Source organism: Rhamphochromis sp. 'chilingali' (assembly GCF_963969265.1).
Source record: "Rhamphochromis sp. 'chilingali' genome assembly, chromosome: 16".
Classification (NCBI taxonomy): Eukaryota; Metazoa; Chordata; class Actinopteri; order Cichliformes; family Cichlidae; genus Rhamphochromis; species Rhamphochromis sp. 'chilingali'.
This window is the reverse complement of record NC_137943.1, coordinates 9,921,499-9,938,284: the sequence shown is the minus strand read 5'-3', so window position 1 is coordinate 9,938,284 and position 16,786 is coordinate 9,921,499. Positions and strand designations below refer to the sequence as shown.

The 16,786-nt window shown below is 39.2% G+C and overlaps 2 protein-coding genes across 4 annotated transcripts; one reads left to right on the top strand and one right to left on the bottom strand.

Moving 5' to 3' along the window:
* Window positions 1–267: 267 nt before the first annotated feature.
* c8b (complement component 8, beta polypeptide) lies at window positions 268–7,588 on the top strand. The gene is made up of 12 exons (XM_080861270.1): window positions 268–351; window positions 630–777; window positions 1,858–2,005; window positions 3,034–3,175; window positions 3,537–3,669; window positions 4,775–4,972; window positions 5,135–5,375; window positions 5,565–5,693; window positions 5,779–5,942; window positions 6,617–6,770; window positions 7,088–7,159; window positions 7,289–7,588. The coding sequence occupies exons 1-12, from the start codon at window positions 269–271 to the stop codon at window positions 7,441–7,443; spliced, it is 1,767 nt and encodes a 588-aa protein (XP_080717396.1). The 5' UTR covers window position 268; the 3' UTR covers window positions 7,444–7,588.
* A 1,096-nt stretch (window positions 7,589–8,684) lies between these two features.
* Window positions 8,685–16,725, bottom strand: c8a (complement component 8, alpha polypeptide). 3 transcript variants are annotated; one of them, XM_080862064.1, is made up of 11 exons: window positions 16,308–16,725; window positions 16,091–16,184; window positions 15,610–15,757; window positions 15,315–15,462; window positions 13,158–13,347; window positions 12,903–13,085; window positions 11,168–11,408; window positions 10,939–11,070; window positions 10,659–10,816; window positions 10,260–10,485; window positions 8,687–9,003 (listed from the first exon to the last, which is right to left on the bottom strand). In XM_080862064.1, exons 1-11 carry the CDS (start codon window positions 16,415–16,417, stop codon window positions 8,852–8,854), a joined length of 1,782 nt encoding a protein of 593 aa, XP_080718190.1. In that variant the 5' UTR covers window positions 16,418–16,725; the 3' UTR covers window positions 8,687–8,851. The 3 variants fall into 3 exon arrangements, with proteins under 3 accessions (XP_080718191.1, XP_080718190.1, XP_080718192.1); XM_080862065.1 differs by lacking the exon at window positions 12,903–13,085 and having other exon boundaries at window positions 8,685–9,003; XM_080862066.1 differs by lacking the exon at window positions 16,308–16,725 and having other exon boundaries at window positions 8,689–9,003; window positions 15,610–15,738; window positions 16,091–16,125.
* Window positions 16,726–16,786: the final 61 nt, after the last annotated feature.

Here is a 16,786-nt window from a genome sequence, read left to right as displayed (position 1 = left end):
AAAATACATCCATATAATTTGGGCTGACCAAACCTGCAAGCTCTGCAAATTCTATAATGTTTAAGTAAACTTGAGGTATGTGTCCCAGCCACACAGACAACACCATAACATTGGCTTTGTGGCCCTGAATGCCTGCAGTATTCTGACTCCAGCTCCACATCTGACTTTAATGGCAGCAGTTCATATACAGTCCATTATTGATCAGGCTTTGTTTACATAGAGAGCAGAGTGTCTTCTCCTCATTCACAGTCAGTCACAACACACAAACATGCTTTCTGTGGTGATACAGAGCAGTGCAATCAATTTGCACAGTTGTCTACTCCACGTTACTTTGAGTTTGGTGCTGCTAAGGTAGGAGATTTATTTTTTTTAACTGCAATGAATTGATAAGCTTATTTTTCATTTGCTGAGTAGGTTCCACAGGAATTAATTGTTGTAACTATTTATCTGTCAAAGACCAGCTGACAAACTAGGAAGTTTAGAAGCACCTCATTTGACACTTAAATCTGTGTTCCTTTCACAAGCTATTATATTTTGATCAGATGCTTTTGAAAAAAACACATGACCTTTGCTCCCAGTGCCGCATTGCTCTATTTGTTTTGATGTGATTTTTAATCTGCATGTAACAGTAACTTTGCAGTGGCCACAGGAAGCAATGAAGACCCTAGCAGTCGTCAAGCCCGGTCAGTGGGTGACTCAGTGGTAATTCACCCAGTGGATTGCATTTTGTCAGAGTGGAGCGCATGGTCACGTTGTGACGTCTGTCAAAAGAAGAAAGTAAGTATAATGGCTATGAGATGTTAGTTAAATCAACAAGAACATACAGTGAAATCTGCAGAAATATGACTGGATCTCATCAGACAATCTGATTCATGCAGCTATGCATAAGCTAAGCGTGTGCTGCCTCACAGAGCAGCTGACCAGTGGACAAATACAAGCAGAACTTTAGTCTGAATGCAATGCTTTAATAAAAAATTAGAAAAAAATACAGTCATTGTTAGTCCAAGAATGTGGAACAGCCTGTGATTCAGCCTCATGTGAATTTACCCCCAACAGTGGTTGGTCATTGGTTATACTGTAGACTGCTTTAGAGATAGGGCAAACAAAAAGAGGTATTAAAGACTATTTAAAAGAATTTGTTTGAAAGTAGATGAGCAGAGCGTACTATTATCAAGTCTGAACCATGAAGCTTCAGGCAGCAGTCGGCTAATAGTAGATCATCTACAGTGGAAACGGCTTGCCTGGTTTAGTCCAAATGTAGAATTTGCCTAGAAGACCTATATATTTTAAAAATAAATCTGCTAAATTATGCTAAATATAAAAATGCTAAATTAGCAACTAACTTAGCATTGTTTCAATGGGAATTTTTGGCAAAAGGCAAATAAAATATGTTTCCTAAAATATCAAAAGTTGAAACAAAATCTTTCATCTCAAACTCAGAAATCAAGCAATACTATTTTTAGTTTAACTAACCCACAGAATTACTAGCCAGATAAACTTCTTAAATCAAATGTTACATTTCCACAGATTAGCTTAATTTAGCGTAGTTTAGACTGGATGAATCATTCCTATGGGGCTAGGATTGAGAGCTAAATCTGGAGCATTCTACATTTTGACACTTGTGACCTGTTTTTGTGAAAGCTGAGAGCTCAGTGTCTGGTGAAGGACTCAGCTGATATACTTCAGTGCTCTATTTTATCCACTTTACAAGTAAAGGGATTAATAACCTTGACATGACAAAGTGGAAAGAGCCTGCTAATGTGATTTCAGCTGATAGCTCCCCGGGAGCAGTTTTCAGGCCACCGTTATTGGATACTGGCAAAATCTCTTGTGTTTCTGTGACCCGCAACATCACAGTATCGCTATGCCAAAGTGGAGCAGCCTTCTCAGTTTGGAGGGGAACAGTGCAATTCCCATGCCAGGGAGGAGGAGGCCTGTAATGTTCCAGCCCGCTACACTTGTGACAGTGTTCCTCTCTGTGAGGGCTTCCTCTGCACCCAAACAGGTAACTCCAACAGTCGGAATAGAAATCACACAGCAGTAGTTTTTCAGTGTTTAAGAATTCACATTGCATGGACGTTACTGTTATGTGTTTGATATAATCAAGTCTTCTTTCCAGTCAGAAAATTTCAAATTATCTAGCAATTTAATTTTTACTGGGTTCAGCCACTATATAATCGTAAATTATCTATTTTTAAACAAAGTTTTTGACTGTCCAACCTAGATACAACTTAAATTTTACGGATTGACCTATTTTCTGAGTGACTAGAAAAATGAGATTGTGGGGGGAGACTTGTGGGGATAGGTTAATTGATTAATCCAAATTGTCACTAGGTGTGAATGTGAGTGTGAATGGTTCTCTGTCCCTATGTGTTAGCCCTGCGACAGACTGGCGACCTGTCCAGGGTGTACCCCGCCTTTCGCCCTATGACAGCTGGGATAGGCTCCAGCGCCCCCCGCGACCCTGAAAAGGATAAGCGGAAGCGAATGGATGGATGGATAGAAAAACGAGATTGCAGCACAAATGAACATCCTCCAAAGGGTGACAGGGGGTCAGCAGGGGTCTTGAAATAGAGCGGCTAGTCCTCCAGGATGCAAGGAGCCAGTTGAGGTGATTGAGACATCTGACCAGGATGCCTCCTTAGTGCCTCCTAGGTGATGTGTTCAGGGAAGAGGCCACAGGGAAGACCCAGGATTCACTGGAGAGATTACATTTTGGGATAAGTTGTGACTTTCCGGAGTCAATATTCTTTATTTGGAGCAGAGTCCAACTTGCTTTATTCCCTAAGCTTAGCAAACTGATGACCACCACTTGACAAAGAGACATGTTGAGAATCAAATCAACTCTTCATCTAATTCTTATCTAACTCTTCACTTGAAAGTAAAGATCCACTTTTGAAACACATTTTTTTTGATTTTATGTTACAGATAATTTTGCAAAATGGATCCAATTCTGCAAACATACTTATTCTGCACACTGCCTGTCTGGAAAGAAGTCATGGTTTAACACCATATATTCCTCTACTCTGTCAGGTCGCTGTATTCCTAGAACTCTGCAGTGTAATGGGGAGGATGACTGTGGGGACATGTCAGATGAAAATGGCTGCAGGAAGGTTCCCAAGCCCTGCAGGCAGGAGGCTGAGGAGTACTGGGGAATCGAAAACCTTGCCAAAGGGTGAGCTATGTTTCCACTAGTCTGTCTCTTGTGCAAGTCCAAATTATTGTTATTACTTGTGTTTTATGTACTTTGTACTTCTATCCAAGCATGTTAGGGATAGCTCAGTAGGTAGAGTGGTGGCCCCATGATCGGAAGGTCGGGGGTTCGACTCCACTGAACGGCTACCCTGAGGTACCCCTGAGCAAGGTACCATCCCTACACACTGCTCCCCGGGCTCTGCACTGGTGGCTGCCCACTGCTTCACTGGGTGAATGGGTTAAATGCAGAGGAACTATTTCCCTATGGGGACTAACACGCACACTTTACATGTTACTCTTCTAAATCCAATCCATGCACAGAATTATTGCTGTTCTTTCAGAATAAACATCTTGAACAGTAACCTGGAAGGAGTGGTGCTTGATAACAGATACTATGCAGGCAGCTGCCTGCCCCACTACATCCAGGACGTCAGATTCAGGAAGCCCTACAACTTACAACAGTATACCTTTCAGGTGAAAAAGCAGACAAACACACTTCTGTCCAGTATTGTGGTCTAGTATTCATAAACGAATTCATTTACTAATGGTTTGTTGAAGTTTTAAAACAAAATTGTTGCCATGTTGCCATGTTGCTATGCCATTGTTATATCATTGCAGTATCATCTGTGTTCAAAGTACTCTTAATATGACTATTTGTTTTAAGTTTTTATTATTTTTTGAACATTTAAAGAAACAGTAGGGGTCCGAGGCACTTTCCAAAGTGTTAAAATAAGACGAACACAGGTCACAAGCCCAGTGTTTAACACTGAAGCCTGCTTTTTCTAGCTCTGGCACCTCGCCTCTGTCCCCCAATAGGCACAGTCTTGGTGATCTAGGAAACTTAAATTTCACCCAGCCCTCCATATATTTTAAAACATTTTCCCATATTGGGGAGACCAGTGGATATTCCCACATAACTTGCACTAGCTTACCCTTTGCTTTTTATGCACTTCCAACACAAGTCATGTTTACTAATTTTATAAAGTCTCATCTGTGTGTAATAGTACCTGTTAAGAATTTTATATTGGATAAATTTACCTCTAGCTTCCCTTATGTAAAACCCATTTTCAGAGATGATTGAATCCCATGTTCCCTTATCAAAGGATCAATCCAGATCTTTTTGTAAGTAAGGGTGTAAGTAAAATGAAATTCTCTAGAAGATTTGTCTCCTGAGACAGCTTTATTTTATCTTTCAAACAATCTCTAATGGCCGGGTCCTTCCAAATTAAACTTTACTGTCAGATCATTAAAAGACATGAGCGTGTTCTCTTCTTTTAAATCACTTTTTTGTGCCATTGTGGCCAGTAAATTGTTTGTTTACCTTTTTTAATTTTGGGGTTGTGCCACAGGGGTGCACATTTTTGAAAGTATGGGGACAGATTAAAGCTCTTGTGAATCTTGCCACGCCATTTTTGAAAACTTTAAAATAGGGTTTTCTACTCTACACCCTTTGTTGTCTTGTTTTTGAGCTAACACCTCAATGGGGGTGAACAGAAAGGCCAGTTCACGCTTAATATGACTAATTAACCATTACCATTTAGTTTTCACACAAAACATTTAATTTTTTTTTTGTCCACAGACGAGAGGCTCCTATGATTTTAGCCTGCAGGCTTTTGAATCCTACTCTGACTACATGGACTACACCATGAAGGAGCGCACTAGCAAAACCGTTGTTTCCATCGGCTTTGGCATTCCAGGAATTTTCGAGTTTGGCATCAACTACAATGATAACAAATACAGCAAGTCAGTTAAGAAACTTCGCAGTGCCTCTGGGACGGTGAGGTGTCATGTTTTGGGTTGTTTTTAATGCGTGCAGATCTCTTTACGTTACCTTGAACTTCTCACTATGTTTTCAAATATCCACATATCCAAAATGTATGTTGTATTCTTAACACAGTAGGCATTGTGATAACTTTGACCTGCATTCTCTGATGCCCAGACAAACAGCTTTGTGAGGGCCAAGGCAGAGCTGGAGTTGGCCCAGTACATGCTGAAGCCGGATGATTTAATGCTACACCCCGAGTTTCTACGGCGCCTACGCGCCCTGCCGCAGGCTTATGATTATGGGGAATACAGGCAGATTTACAGGGACTATGGCACCCACTATGTCACCGAGGCTGCCCTCGGAGGAGACTATGAGCACACCATTATTTTGGACAAAGAGAAGCTTGCAAAGACAGGTAGGAGTCCTCAACAAGCTTTAGTTAGGCGTTCTCAGTCAGTTGTTTCCATATTTAGATGACATGACAAGAAATCCTAGACCGTTACTGTTAGAAATAAGCTGTCAACACTTTAAGACTGTTTGAACTAGTCTTTGCTTTATTTCGTGAAAGAAATGGTCTCTGAGGGTTTTTTTCTCTTTATCCCAGAATATTCTTTAGAAGACTACAAGAACTGCGTAGAGGCAGGTTTAAAGGTTGGCGCAAATATAGACGGTATCTATTTATCATTGGGGTTTCACGGAGGATCCTGTGATGGCCTGCTGAACGAGATGGGAGGTGGGATCTCCTGTTTGATCATAGTTCTGTCAGTCTGTCTTACATTGAGCAAATAAGCTTAAGTAAGTAATTTGTCTCTTTCCAGAGGAGAAAAGGACTGGCAGTGTGGTGGAAGACTTTGTTGCTATCGTAAGAGGTGGAAGTAGCGAATCCGTCTCTGCTTTGTTGTCCAAGAAGCTTCCCACCCCTGAACTAATGAGGCTATGGGGTGAAGGTGTGCGGTTCAACCCTGACTTCATTCGCCAAACGGTGAGTTCAGTTCATTTCAGTTCAATTAAATTTTATTTATATAGCACCAAATCACAGTAACAGACGCCTCAATGTGCTTTCTATTGTAAGGGGAAGATACTAAAATAACAAAGAAAACAACAATAATCAGATGAACTTCTATTAGCAAGGAAGAGCCAGGCTCAGGAAGAGCAGCCAGCCTGGGAACCCCCCAGCAGCCTAGGCCTATTGCAGTTTTTCTGTCTATTGCTTCTATTTTGGCTGTGCTACATGCTGGAGTCCCACACATAATACTCTACAATGGGTGTGTTTGTTTTTGTCTATATTTTTTTTTTTTTACATGAATGCAGTAAATAGTTCATTTTGTTCATTTTTTTTTTTAAATATTTCTCAGCTTCAGCTCAAAAATGTGATGGAATTATCCACACGGCATCTGACCTCACTAATTGATGCATGACAAGCACTGGCACAATCACACAGTGGCAAAGTACAAACCGAGCTGATCAATGGCAAGAGCAAACACAAAATGATGCCAAAAAGCAAGTGTGCCAAAGACAAATAGGCTGCCTTGCTGCAGCACAGTCAGGTTTCAGCACTTGTGGAGCTTCCCAGTAAGCTCAGTACAAAAAAGGGAGAGAGTTTTATTTGGACAGTAAAAAGATCCTGGATTTAAAACAGTATTTATGTCTTATTAGACACGGCCACTCCATGAGCTGGTGACCTCCAGAGACTTTTCCCAGCATGCTGTCCTGAAAAGAAACCTGAAGAGAGCCCTGTCAGAGTACTTGGCAGAGGCTAGTCCATGCCGGTGTGCTCCCTGTCGCAACAATGGAGTGGCTGTTCTGAAAGGTAACCCAGTTGTTGTTGTTGAGCAACAACTATTAACATGGAGTGATTCCTTTGTTCCATCTCCATCATTTATTCACAGAAAACTCAATGCACTACTTTGTATCATAAGCTACTTATGATAGCTTTACTTTGATGTAATAAGGATGTGTCTTTCATCAAAGACTCAAGAAGTAATTGCAACATCTTAGTACAATCCCATTTTTCTACTGTTTTGTTTAAGTTTCAGCTGAAACAAAATCTAAATGCGATATCTGGTGATGATTATAGTGATGGCAAATAGTGACAGTGAAGGAAATATCTTTTCTTCTTCTTAACAGGTACAAAGTGTGACTGTGTTTGTCCTTTTGGCTATACTGGAAGAGCCTGTGAGATCACTAATAGGAAAAAAGGTTAAGACAACTTTAAAAAATAATAACAATAATAATAATAATCTGGTAACAGTGTTGTATTTGTTTTATTTATGTCCACTAATTGTGCTGAGACACTGACAGGAGGTATGGTTTGATCCGTTCTGACAGAAATAGTCATTGATGGCAACTGGAGCTGCTGGGGTGCGTGGTCATCCTGCAGCGGAGGGCAAAAGACAAGAAGTCGACAGTGCAACAACCCTCTACCCAGCAATGGAGGCAGGGCATGCACAGAACTGCAGCAAGAGTCTACTGCCTGCTTTTAAAATCCCCTGTCAAAGATGCCATAAAGATTTATAAAAGAGATGTTCAGTGTCTGGTACATTTGTCTTGTATTTGACTGTCCAGTGTGACATGATGATTCTCCTTGACAATGCTTCATCTCCCTATTCAAGTATTAAAAAAAATGTTAACCCCAATGGATTATGTCTTGATTCTAGGCCTCGTCTTTGTATTTTTTATCCCGACCTGTTTCAGATACTTAGCTTCTGTTAACAAGATTCGACCGTCAGATTTAAAGTAATTCACAAAAGTACAATACTGTGCAGCTGGAGGTGCTGGAGGTGCTGGAGGTGCTGGGGTGCGTGGTCACTCTGCAGTGGAGGCCAAAAGACAAGGAGAGAAGTGGTAAATGGACTGGTTCTTATAAAGTGCTTTTAAAAAATAAAAGTATATATATTTATTTATTTTTGCCATACTTGAGCGCTCAAAAAGCTTTTTACAACATGTCTCATTCATCCATTCATGAAAGCACTTTTCTCTACGGCTAACACTCACAAACATTAACACTCAAATGGAACCATTTGGAATAATTTGGGGTGCAGCATTTTGTCCAAGGATACTTTGGCATGCAGGCTGGAGCAGTCCAGGATCAAACTCCCAGCCTTCCATTTGGTAGATGATCTGCTTCTACCTCCTGAGCCAAAAAACACCCCACAGTGGAAAATACGTGCAGAGATTTATTGAAACGTATGAAAGGATCATAATAAATACAGTATGTAAGGCAAAAACAGAGTTTGGACAGTCTTAACAACCATTTCTCATTGGTGAGGATCAAATGTCTTTCAGATACTTTTCATTTGCTGTAGATGGTCTTTTAGGCAAGTTACTTTTTCATTTTTCCTCCACTTGTTTAGTTTCCTCAAATTTTTTATTGACACACTGCACACTGTGGCAAGCTATGGCAATTTTTCAGCTAAAGACTCTTTGGGAATCAGCTTGTTGGTGCAAAAATACCATTTTATGCCTCTCAACTTGTGTTGTCTTTGATATTCTTCATCAAATTGAAAAATAATTAAACAAAAGAAAAGAGAACAAATTAATGTTTTTGTGACAGGCTGCCAGTAACAGTAGGGTGCCTAATTTATCATTTAAAATTTGTTCTTTCATCCTAAATTTTAATATCGTTTCATCCCTTGAGTTAGGTGTCTTTTTTTGCTTACATGACTCAGGTCAGTGTTAAGTGGCTCAGCAAACAATAAAGCCTTCCTGTGAAAATGGCCAGGTACAAAGACTGGACACAAAATCTGCATGAACATACATTTATTCGGAAAAATACAGAAATTCCAATTTTCTCTTTTATTTTTGAGCACTTTAATGTTTCCAAAGGAATACAAAAAATGCTCACTAAGTAGTTAACACATCTTCACTCAGCAATCTGAAAGAAACTTGTGTTTAACAGGGCCAAGTCTGAGAAGCAGAGCCCAAGCAGGTGGCTCCGCCATTCTGAGGTGGAGGATTATTACACACTCGTGTCCTGGTCTTCCTCCTCGATGTACAGGGTGACCAGGCCCCCCAGCAGGACCACGATCCATCTGCCTTGGTTTCTGTTGATAAAAATTAAAGGTGTTGATTATGAACTGTAGGGTGTAGATCCATTAACAGCTAAATTTTTGAGTTTCACTAACAACAGATTAGATGACTATTTGAATATGAATCAGTGGAGAACTATCACCGCAGTCGGTTCATTCTAGCTCAGCTATTATGTTGCTTTGGGCTACAAAAGGCAACAGTCTGCAGTAAAGAGGAGCCGCTCCCTTTTTTCCAAGGGGCCACTACAGCAGATGGAGCCACACATTTTGATTTGGCAAAGATTGCGTGCCTTATGCTCTTCCTGACACAATCCTGCCATCTAACTGGGCTTGATGACTGGCACTAAGCGCACATTACCTTGTGATCCTCCTGAGGCTGGGTTTGTGTTTGCTTCCCTTCTGGAACCAGGGAGCTTTTGGATTTTACGGTGAATGTGTTAACCACTACACCATGCAGCCACACAACAGTCACAGTACTGGGTCGTGTGACCCAGTGTTTAAGTTTTATTGTATTTTGTTATTCATTTGTGTTCTAGTTTCAGTTTAGTTTCTCAAATTAATTTCTACGATGTCCAGGTTGCTGTTCTAGTCCTTTGTTTGTGTTTGTTTCTCCTGCTAAACAGGTGAACATAGATTCAGGAGCAACAGGACTTAGTGCTACTAATTCTTTGATTTTATTTATTTTTTGCTGTGTTTTACTTGCATCTATTTGAAAGAGTGAGTGTAAACACAAAAAATTTATTTTATATGATGGAATATGCAGAAAATAGGTTTAAATGTTAAACAAATTCCTTCAAATCAAATAATGTTATATATAATTTAATTTTTGCTTGATGCAATGTGCATAAAGTTAAAAGATTAAAACTAATAAAACAAGGTTTTAAAAGAGACTTTTTCATTTGATTCAGTTTTATATGATGGATTATTCAGAAAATAGAATTGGGCTGAAAGGTCGGTTGCTTTATTCAGTTGTGTATCATGTTTTTAAAAAAGTAACTAGGCAATAAAGTAACTAATTACTTTTGAAAATAAGTAATCAGTAAAGTAACAGGATTACGTTCTCGACGAAGTAATCCGTAATTAGTAACTAATTACTATTTTCAAGTTACTTGACCAACACTGGTCATATACAAGTGAAGCTTGTCTGCTGAATGTTAAAAAATTACGACTACAATATTTGTCACAGTTGTATTTTTACTTGTTTCTAATGTCTTTTGAAATACTGTGTGTGATTTGAACATGTTCAGCTTGTTCCTGTTTCTTCTTCTCACCTCTTCGGTTGGTCTTTTCGCAGGCATACCCCTGGTAGCCTGAACTACACATGCAATTACAAGACGTGCCTGAGAGGACAGGAATCCCATTGTTGCTGCAGGGGGCACAGCGGCACGGGTTAAACTGCTGCAGATACTCATCAATGGCTCGCTGCAAGTTGGCCAGTCTGTCACCTACGTGGTCAGCAGCTGTGCTGCTACGTACAAGCTCATGAATCGGCATGATCTAGTTTACAGGGCATGTGGGACAGAGACAGGACGAGAAGAAAGAGGAAAGTTCATTACAAGAAGATGTCAGCAGTGTGTTGAGAGAAATGACACTCAGATTTATAACATTTGTTGAAGAGCAAGATATATAATTCATCTTGATTCATACATAATTTAACTTTACTGAGTTACCTCATAATCAATGAGTGCTGGGTTATATTTAAGAGAGAACCCCCACTTCCGGTACATGTCAGGGTTCCTGATGGCGTTCAGACCAGCGCTGCTGTCTGTGATTCCTCCGCTTACTTTTGTGACAACGTCCTCAATAATAGCTGAACTACCTCTTCTATCTGTGCATACAAAAACAAATCAAAAGAAACTATAACCCTGTTTTTGTAAGAAATGAAAAAAAGTTACAAATAAAGCAATTTAACTAGTTAATTTAGATAAAGACAGAATTTCCATTTTTCACCTTCATTGAAATGTCCGTCTTTGTTGCATAATTTCCCTGACAGCTTGGGCTCTATTGCTGCACTGCTGCCAACTGGAATACTCAAACCAAACGAGGCACCAAAGCATGAACCAGCTTCATCAGCGTTAATATCTGTAAACATTGGGGAAAACACAAAACAAGGGTTACTTTACATCGCATGTGATAATGTGGTAGGGTACTCTGATTACAAAATGGAAAACTGCAGTACTTAGGTTTTCCAGTTTTGTTTTGTTGACAATCATGACATGTTCCACGGTTCCACCCATAGTTCCCTCTGTGATATAGTGGGTGCCAAATGTGTTGAAGAAGCGAGAGTACATCCCAAAGTCGTATTCCTCTGGGAGCTCCATGAGTGAAACATAGAAATCTTCATGAAGCATCAGCTTATTAGTTCTCATCTTGAAGCGAGCGGTTTGCACTTCTGAATTAAGCCAAATGAAACCTAAATCCTGAGGGGGAAAAAACAATATAACAACTAGATTTTGCACTTTGAATGTGAAACAACAAATATACAAAGAAACAAAATGTGCCACCCTTCACTTCTTTATATTTTGTTTCTGTGGCAAAGGGGTCTGGGCCAGACTTGAACCCAAGGTGCTCCATTGAACCTTGTGGTTGAACATAAAATAGTGTTGTTGTTGGGTTTTTTTTACTAATCAGGTGATTGCCAAAGTGCTTTTAGCTGATAACTTTTTCAGTTTGTCCTAAAAAAAAAAAAAAAAACTAGAGGAAGAAGTCTACACAGATGAACGATGTCTGAAAGTTATCTTCCCAAGAAATAGAAAAATCCAGCAAAATAGGCGGAGCTGAAAGATGCGTCTTCACTAGATCCATTTGGATCTTGTTGAAATTGATGGAACTATGAACACAGACGAGTACTTTCATATTTTGAGCTACCACACAATACCATCTGGGAAGCATCTGATAGGTAACAGGTTCATTGTTCAGCATGACAATGATCCCAAACACACAGTCTTAATATAACATAACATAATAACATATGTGAATTCTGACCAGTCACAAGAGACAGTTTCACATTGACCTAAGTAACAATTTCATGGTTCAAAGAGTGCACCACTCCGTCTCTTTTTTTTCTTGCCTTGTCTCACCAATATGACAGAAACCATATGGATAAGATGACATTTCCTTAATTACACTTTGGATCTCACATTTAAATGAATGGAACGCTTACTTTGGTCTTCACAGATCACAGCCAAAAATAATAATGATAGCTTTTGAATTGTTTTCTTAATTTGTACATGCGTGTGCTTCTCTAATTATGAGGATCAGCCCAAACTACTTTGGTCCATTAAAAACCAGAATCCTGACAGCATGCCTGCCTCAACATTAACATCACTGAAGCAGTGTGGGATAATTTTGATCATTTTCCTTTGAACGTCCTTCCAGAAGCCTGGAACTATTCCTGAAAACTACTCAAAGACATCTTGTTTAGAGAGTTTAGACTATGTTAAAGAGCAAATGGTAGTCATACCAAATCTTGACTTTCAGACTGATTTGAATTGTATACATTTAATTGACATATTTACCATTTTAATCCCAAAATATAAAGAAGTGAAGAGGAGCTCAATAGTTCCACACAGTACTGTACAATCTTGCTGACACTATATTCTTGTTTGACCACTGAAGCTAATGCTAGGTAGAGTTCTTAGCTTAAGGTACCTGTTGAGCTAGCTAGCTAGCTCAAGCCAGTTGGATTGAATGTGACCTCTTATAAACAATCTAGTTAGCCATAGGTTAATTATTTGCTGGTAGCCTCAGTAGCTAGAAATACCGTAAGCTATTTAACTCTAAATTATTTAATGCTAAATTAAAAACGAATTAGCAGTGATTTCAAATAATGAACATTAATATATTTTAACAACAATATCAACAGTAATTGTTTTCATTTAAAACATTTTAATATTCGGGTGAAAAGAATATACCTGGCTTTCAAACTGTGTTATGTTATTGAGAAATGTATTTTCACTGCTGCCACCCAGTCCCACTTCCACATGGGAGATTCCAAATGTGAAGCCACTTTTGGACGATGACACTGTTTTCCTTGCTTTCAGCAGGCTCAGCATGTCATCAAAATATTCAGAAGAGCCCTTTGATGATGCTTGGGCCTGTAACAGGTTAGATATGTTAAAATATTTTTGTAGAATAAAATAAAACGAAAAATCAGAACATTACAGTACCATAAAATGGTAAGTATGGTAGTTGTATGGTTTTCTGTAGTTTTTTTCATCTTCATTGTAGTGCAGGTTCTCGCAGAATGCATCATACGTGAATTTTCTCCATTCGCCATTATAGACATATTCACACTCTCCTCCAAAATATCTTGGGTCAAGTACATGATCCATTAATTCTCCACTTAAAACATTATAGCTACAAGAAAGAAGAACAGTGCAAATTAAGAAATTACATTCAGATACAGATTTATCCTTTTTCAAGACAAAGAAATAGTGTGATATAAATGCATATCAAAGGTTCAATTGGACCGGCATTTTGGAGCTAAAACTGTTTCTGGAGCAAAGTATTTTGTTTTGGGGGGGTCACAGGGGTGCCTGTCAGTAAGAGGGTCCTGGGTTAAAATTCAGGCAGATGTTTCTGTGTGGAGTTTGCATGTCACCCATGCCAGCGTAGGTTCTCTCTGGGTGCTCCAGCTTCCTCTCACAGTCCAGAGTAAGGGATAGGTTTATTGTCCACAAGTGGGAATATGAAAGGCTGTCTATCTCTCTATGTTATGTATACCTTGCTTTTCATCCTATGACTGCTAGGAGAAGCTCTAGTGCCCCTGTGACCCTGGAAAAATAGATGGTGGAGTGAAATAGTCACAGTTTTACAGCAAAGTAAAAAAATATGTCTTTTAACAATTCTCAACTACAGAAGCAAACTTTAAGAAGAGGTACTTAATTAACGTATTACATAAATATTGATCACCAATTACCAAGTGATCACCAATGGGTGTGAATATTATCAGGGTTGTGATGCACATTTATCCCAGCTACCATAGAGGGAGAGGCAGGGTAAACCCTGGACCTTTTAGACAACACAGAGAGACCGGCAACCATTCGCGGTCACATTCACAGCTATGGGCAATTTAGAATCACCAATTAACCTAACCCCACTCCCTGCATGTCTTTGGACTGTGGGAGGAAGCTGGAGAACCTGGAGAGACACCCACGCAAATATAAGGAGAACATGCAAACTCCAATCAAACCCAGGACCTTCTAGCTGTGAGGCAAAAACGCCACCGTGCTGACATTGTTTGACAACTCCTTCATAAAAAAAAAAAGCAAAAAATGCTTTTATTGTGGCAGGGTCATTTTAATGCAGTTATTTTATTTATAAGGTCTTGAAACAGCTTTGCATTTTATTGTTCACACAAAATATATTATGACTTGAGGTGGCAAAACTGAGTTCTTTTTTAAAATACACACGCAAATAATCTGCTAACAATCTTTTTACTTGCTGTTATATTTTAGGTCCTATTTTATAGCAACTTCAAAAGGTGCAACTTTTACTTTGAAGGCAAAATGTCAGTTTCTGATATGCATCGCATGTGTTTTTTCTTTTTTCTTTAATTAGTTTACAGATAATTGAATAAGCTAATGGTTCAGTGAATGGTAATCCACATCTTTATCCAAAACAAAAAGGAAGGACAACTTTAGAGTGACCATTTTCCTCAAGCTACTGGTTGTGATTAAAAAATAAATAAATAAATAAATCTTAGTATAATACAGAAAATCTCTGTTTGCATGTTTGTTTCTTTGGCCACCAACTCGTCCTACACAATCAGGAGTTGAGCCACCAAACTTGGCGCACAGGTAAAAATTAGGCCCCTGAGGTTTTAATCAATAGCAGAAATTATGCTTCATCGTGTTGCCTAGCAACTACCCAGCAGCATGGGTAAAATGTTGCTGGGTAGTTTTTCACATTTATGCACCTAGAATATTTTGTAAAAACATGACATTATTTTTATTTTACCGCAATTTACCACATTTATATCCATAAAGGGTGAATTATAAATTGTACAGTGTCATGTTGCCTGGCAACCACCTAGCAATGAGCTAAAATTACCTATTTTTTTTACATTTATGCACCAAAAAAACCTTATAAATGCATTTTAATCATTTAAATCTTAGGCCACAAGCAGGCCAAACAATACTGAAAGGTGGCTTTCACCAGGGTCACAGCAGTATGCCCGTTTCAAGGCATAACAATAGACAATATAAAAGATGGCTGTAGCCACTGAGATGCCACTGACTGCTAATGAAGTCACATATTGTACAACTTTCCATAGGTGATGTAAACTACATGTGCATGTGCATTCATCACAGCACATTATTCACCCTTGCGTGCCACGCTCCGCACCAGGGATCGGTATGAGGGTGGAACACTTGTCGTTTCTCTGGTTAACATTTTCACATCCATCCTCATCAGAAAAATCATCACAGTCTGGCTCTCCATTACATTGAAGCGAATGGCTGATGCAACGCCCTAGAAACAAAGTAAGTAAGGACGCACATTTATCAGAATTGACTTCCTGACACACAAATGCTTGCAGCATGCCATGCATGCTAGTGAAAAGACATAGAGAAATCACCTTCAGCATTTGTTGCCTGAATGGTCGTAGATGGTCCTTACCTGTTTCTTTGCAGGTGAAGCTCTCTTCGCAGTAATCTGGGACCAGACACGGCGTGGCTGATCTGGGACACATCTCCCTCCTCCAGAGTACATCAGTACACTCAGTCCCACCAAACTGTGAAGGTTTCTCTAAGTATCGGAAACTGAACTAAAACCAAGTTCAAAATGAGTTAAATTCTCTGAATTCATCCATTCATGCTCATAGTAGAAGAATCGTAAAATTAAAATTGTACAACATTTGATATTTATTGATGAGTTATAAAGTTATAAGAGAGCTTCCAGGAACATCGGGGACAGAGTACAGCCACGGCCCACTTTATTGACTCTCCTGATGTGATCTGAGTTACTTTGCAAAACAAACTGTGAAATGTCAGTGTTTGGAAGAAAGTTGCAGTAGCAAAGTATTGCACAAGCCAGCCATACCAAGCACTGTGAACAACATTAATCATATTTAAATGTTTAGTGAAAAAAGCATAATCACCTTTCTGTCTGTGCAGGAGTCACATGGTGTCCAAGATGACCAGCTCCCCAGTCTACAGTCGATAGGTGTCGGTTTGTTCACAGCTCTGGCCCTCCTGACCCACATAATTATTATTATTATCTTAGTTCCATTTGTAAATCCCATTGTGCATGAGATATGATAAATAAAAGCTATTAAGGTGTAAATGCAAGAAGTGGTGAGGTGAAAAATACTGTACCTGTTTTTAGCTGTTGTCCATGGCGTCCTGGATGCGTCAACAATTGTGTCAGAACTGACAAACAGATGCAGTGTGCATAAACCAAGGAGTAAACGAAGGAATGTCCCCATAGTGAAAATAAACAGCGATTCCTAAAGACTCAGAGCCACATCGCAAATCAGATATTGTGATCCTGAAGGGGTCCTGAGGGGACTCTTGACACTGTTGCCTTGATCAGCCACAGTAAATGATTGATCAAGAGTAAACACATGCGATTACAACAGTTAGGAAAGTTTTTCTCTGTCTTTTTTTAAAATCATCTATTGCAACCTTTTTCTATGACATACTTTACAAATGTGAAACTGAACCTTCACTGTGTGCAAAGTTGATATCCATTTATTTAAATTATGATATGTAATGAAATTTTCCGATACCTCACCGAATTTCATGAATCTTCTTGGAGAGGTGAGAGGTTGATATGGACAAAAGAAGATGCGTTA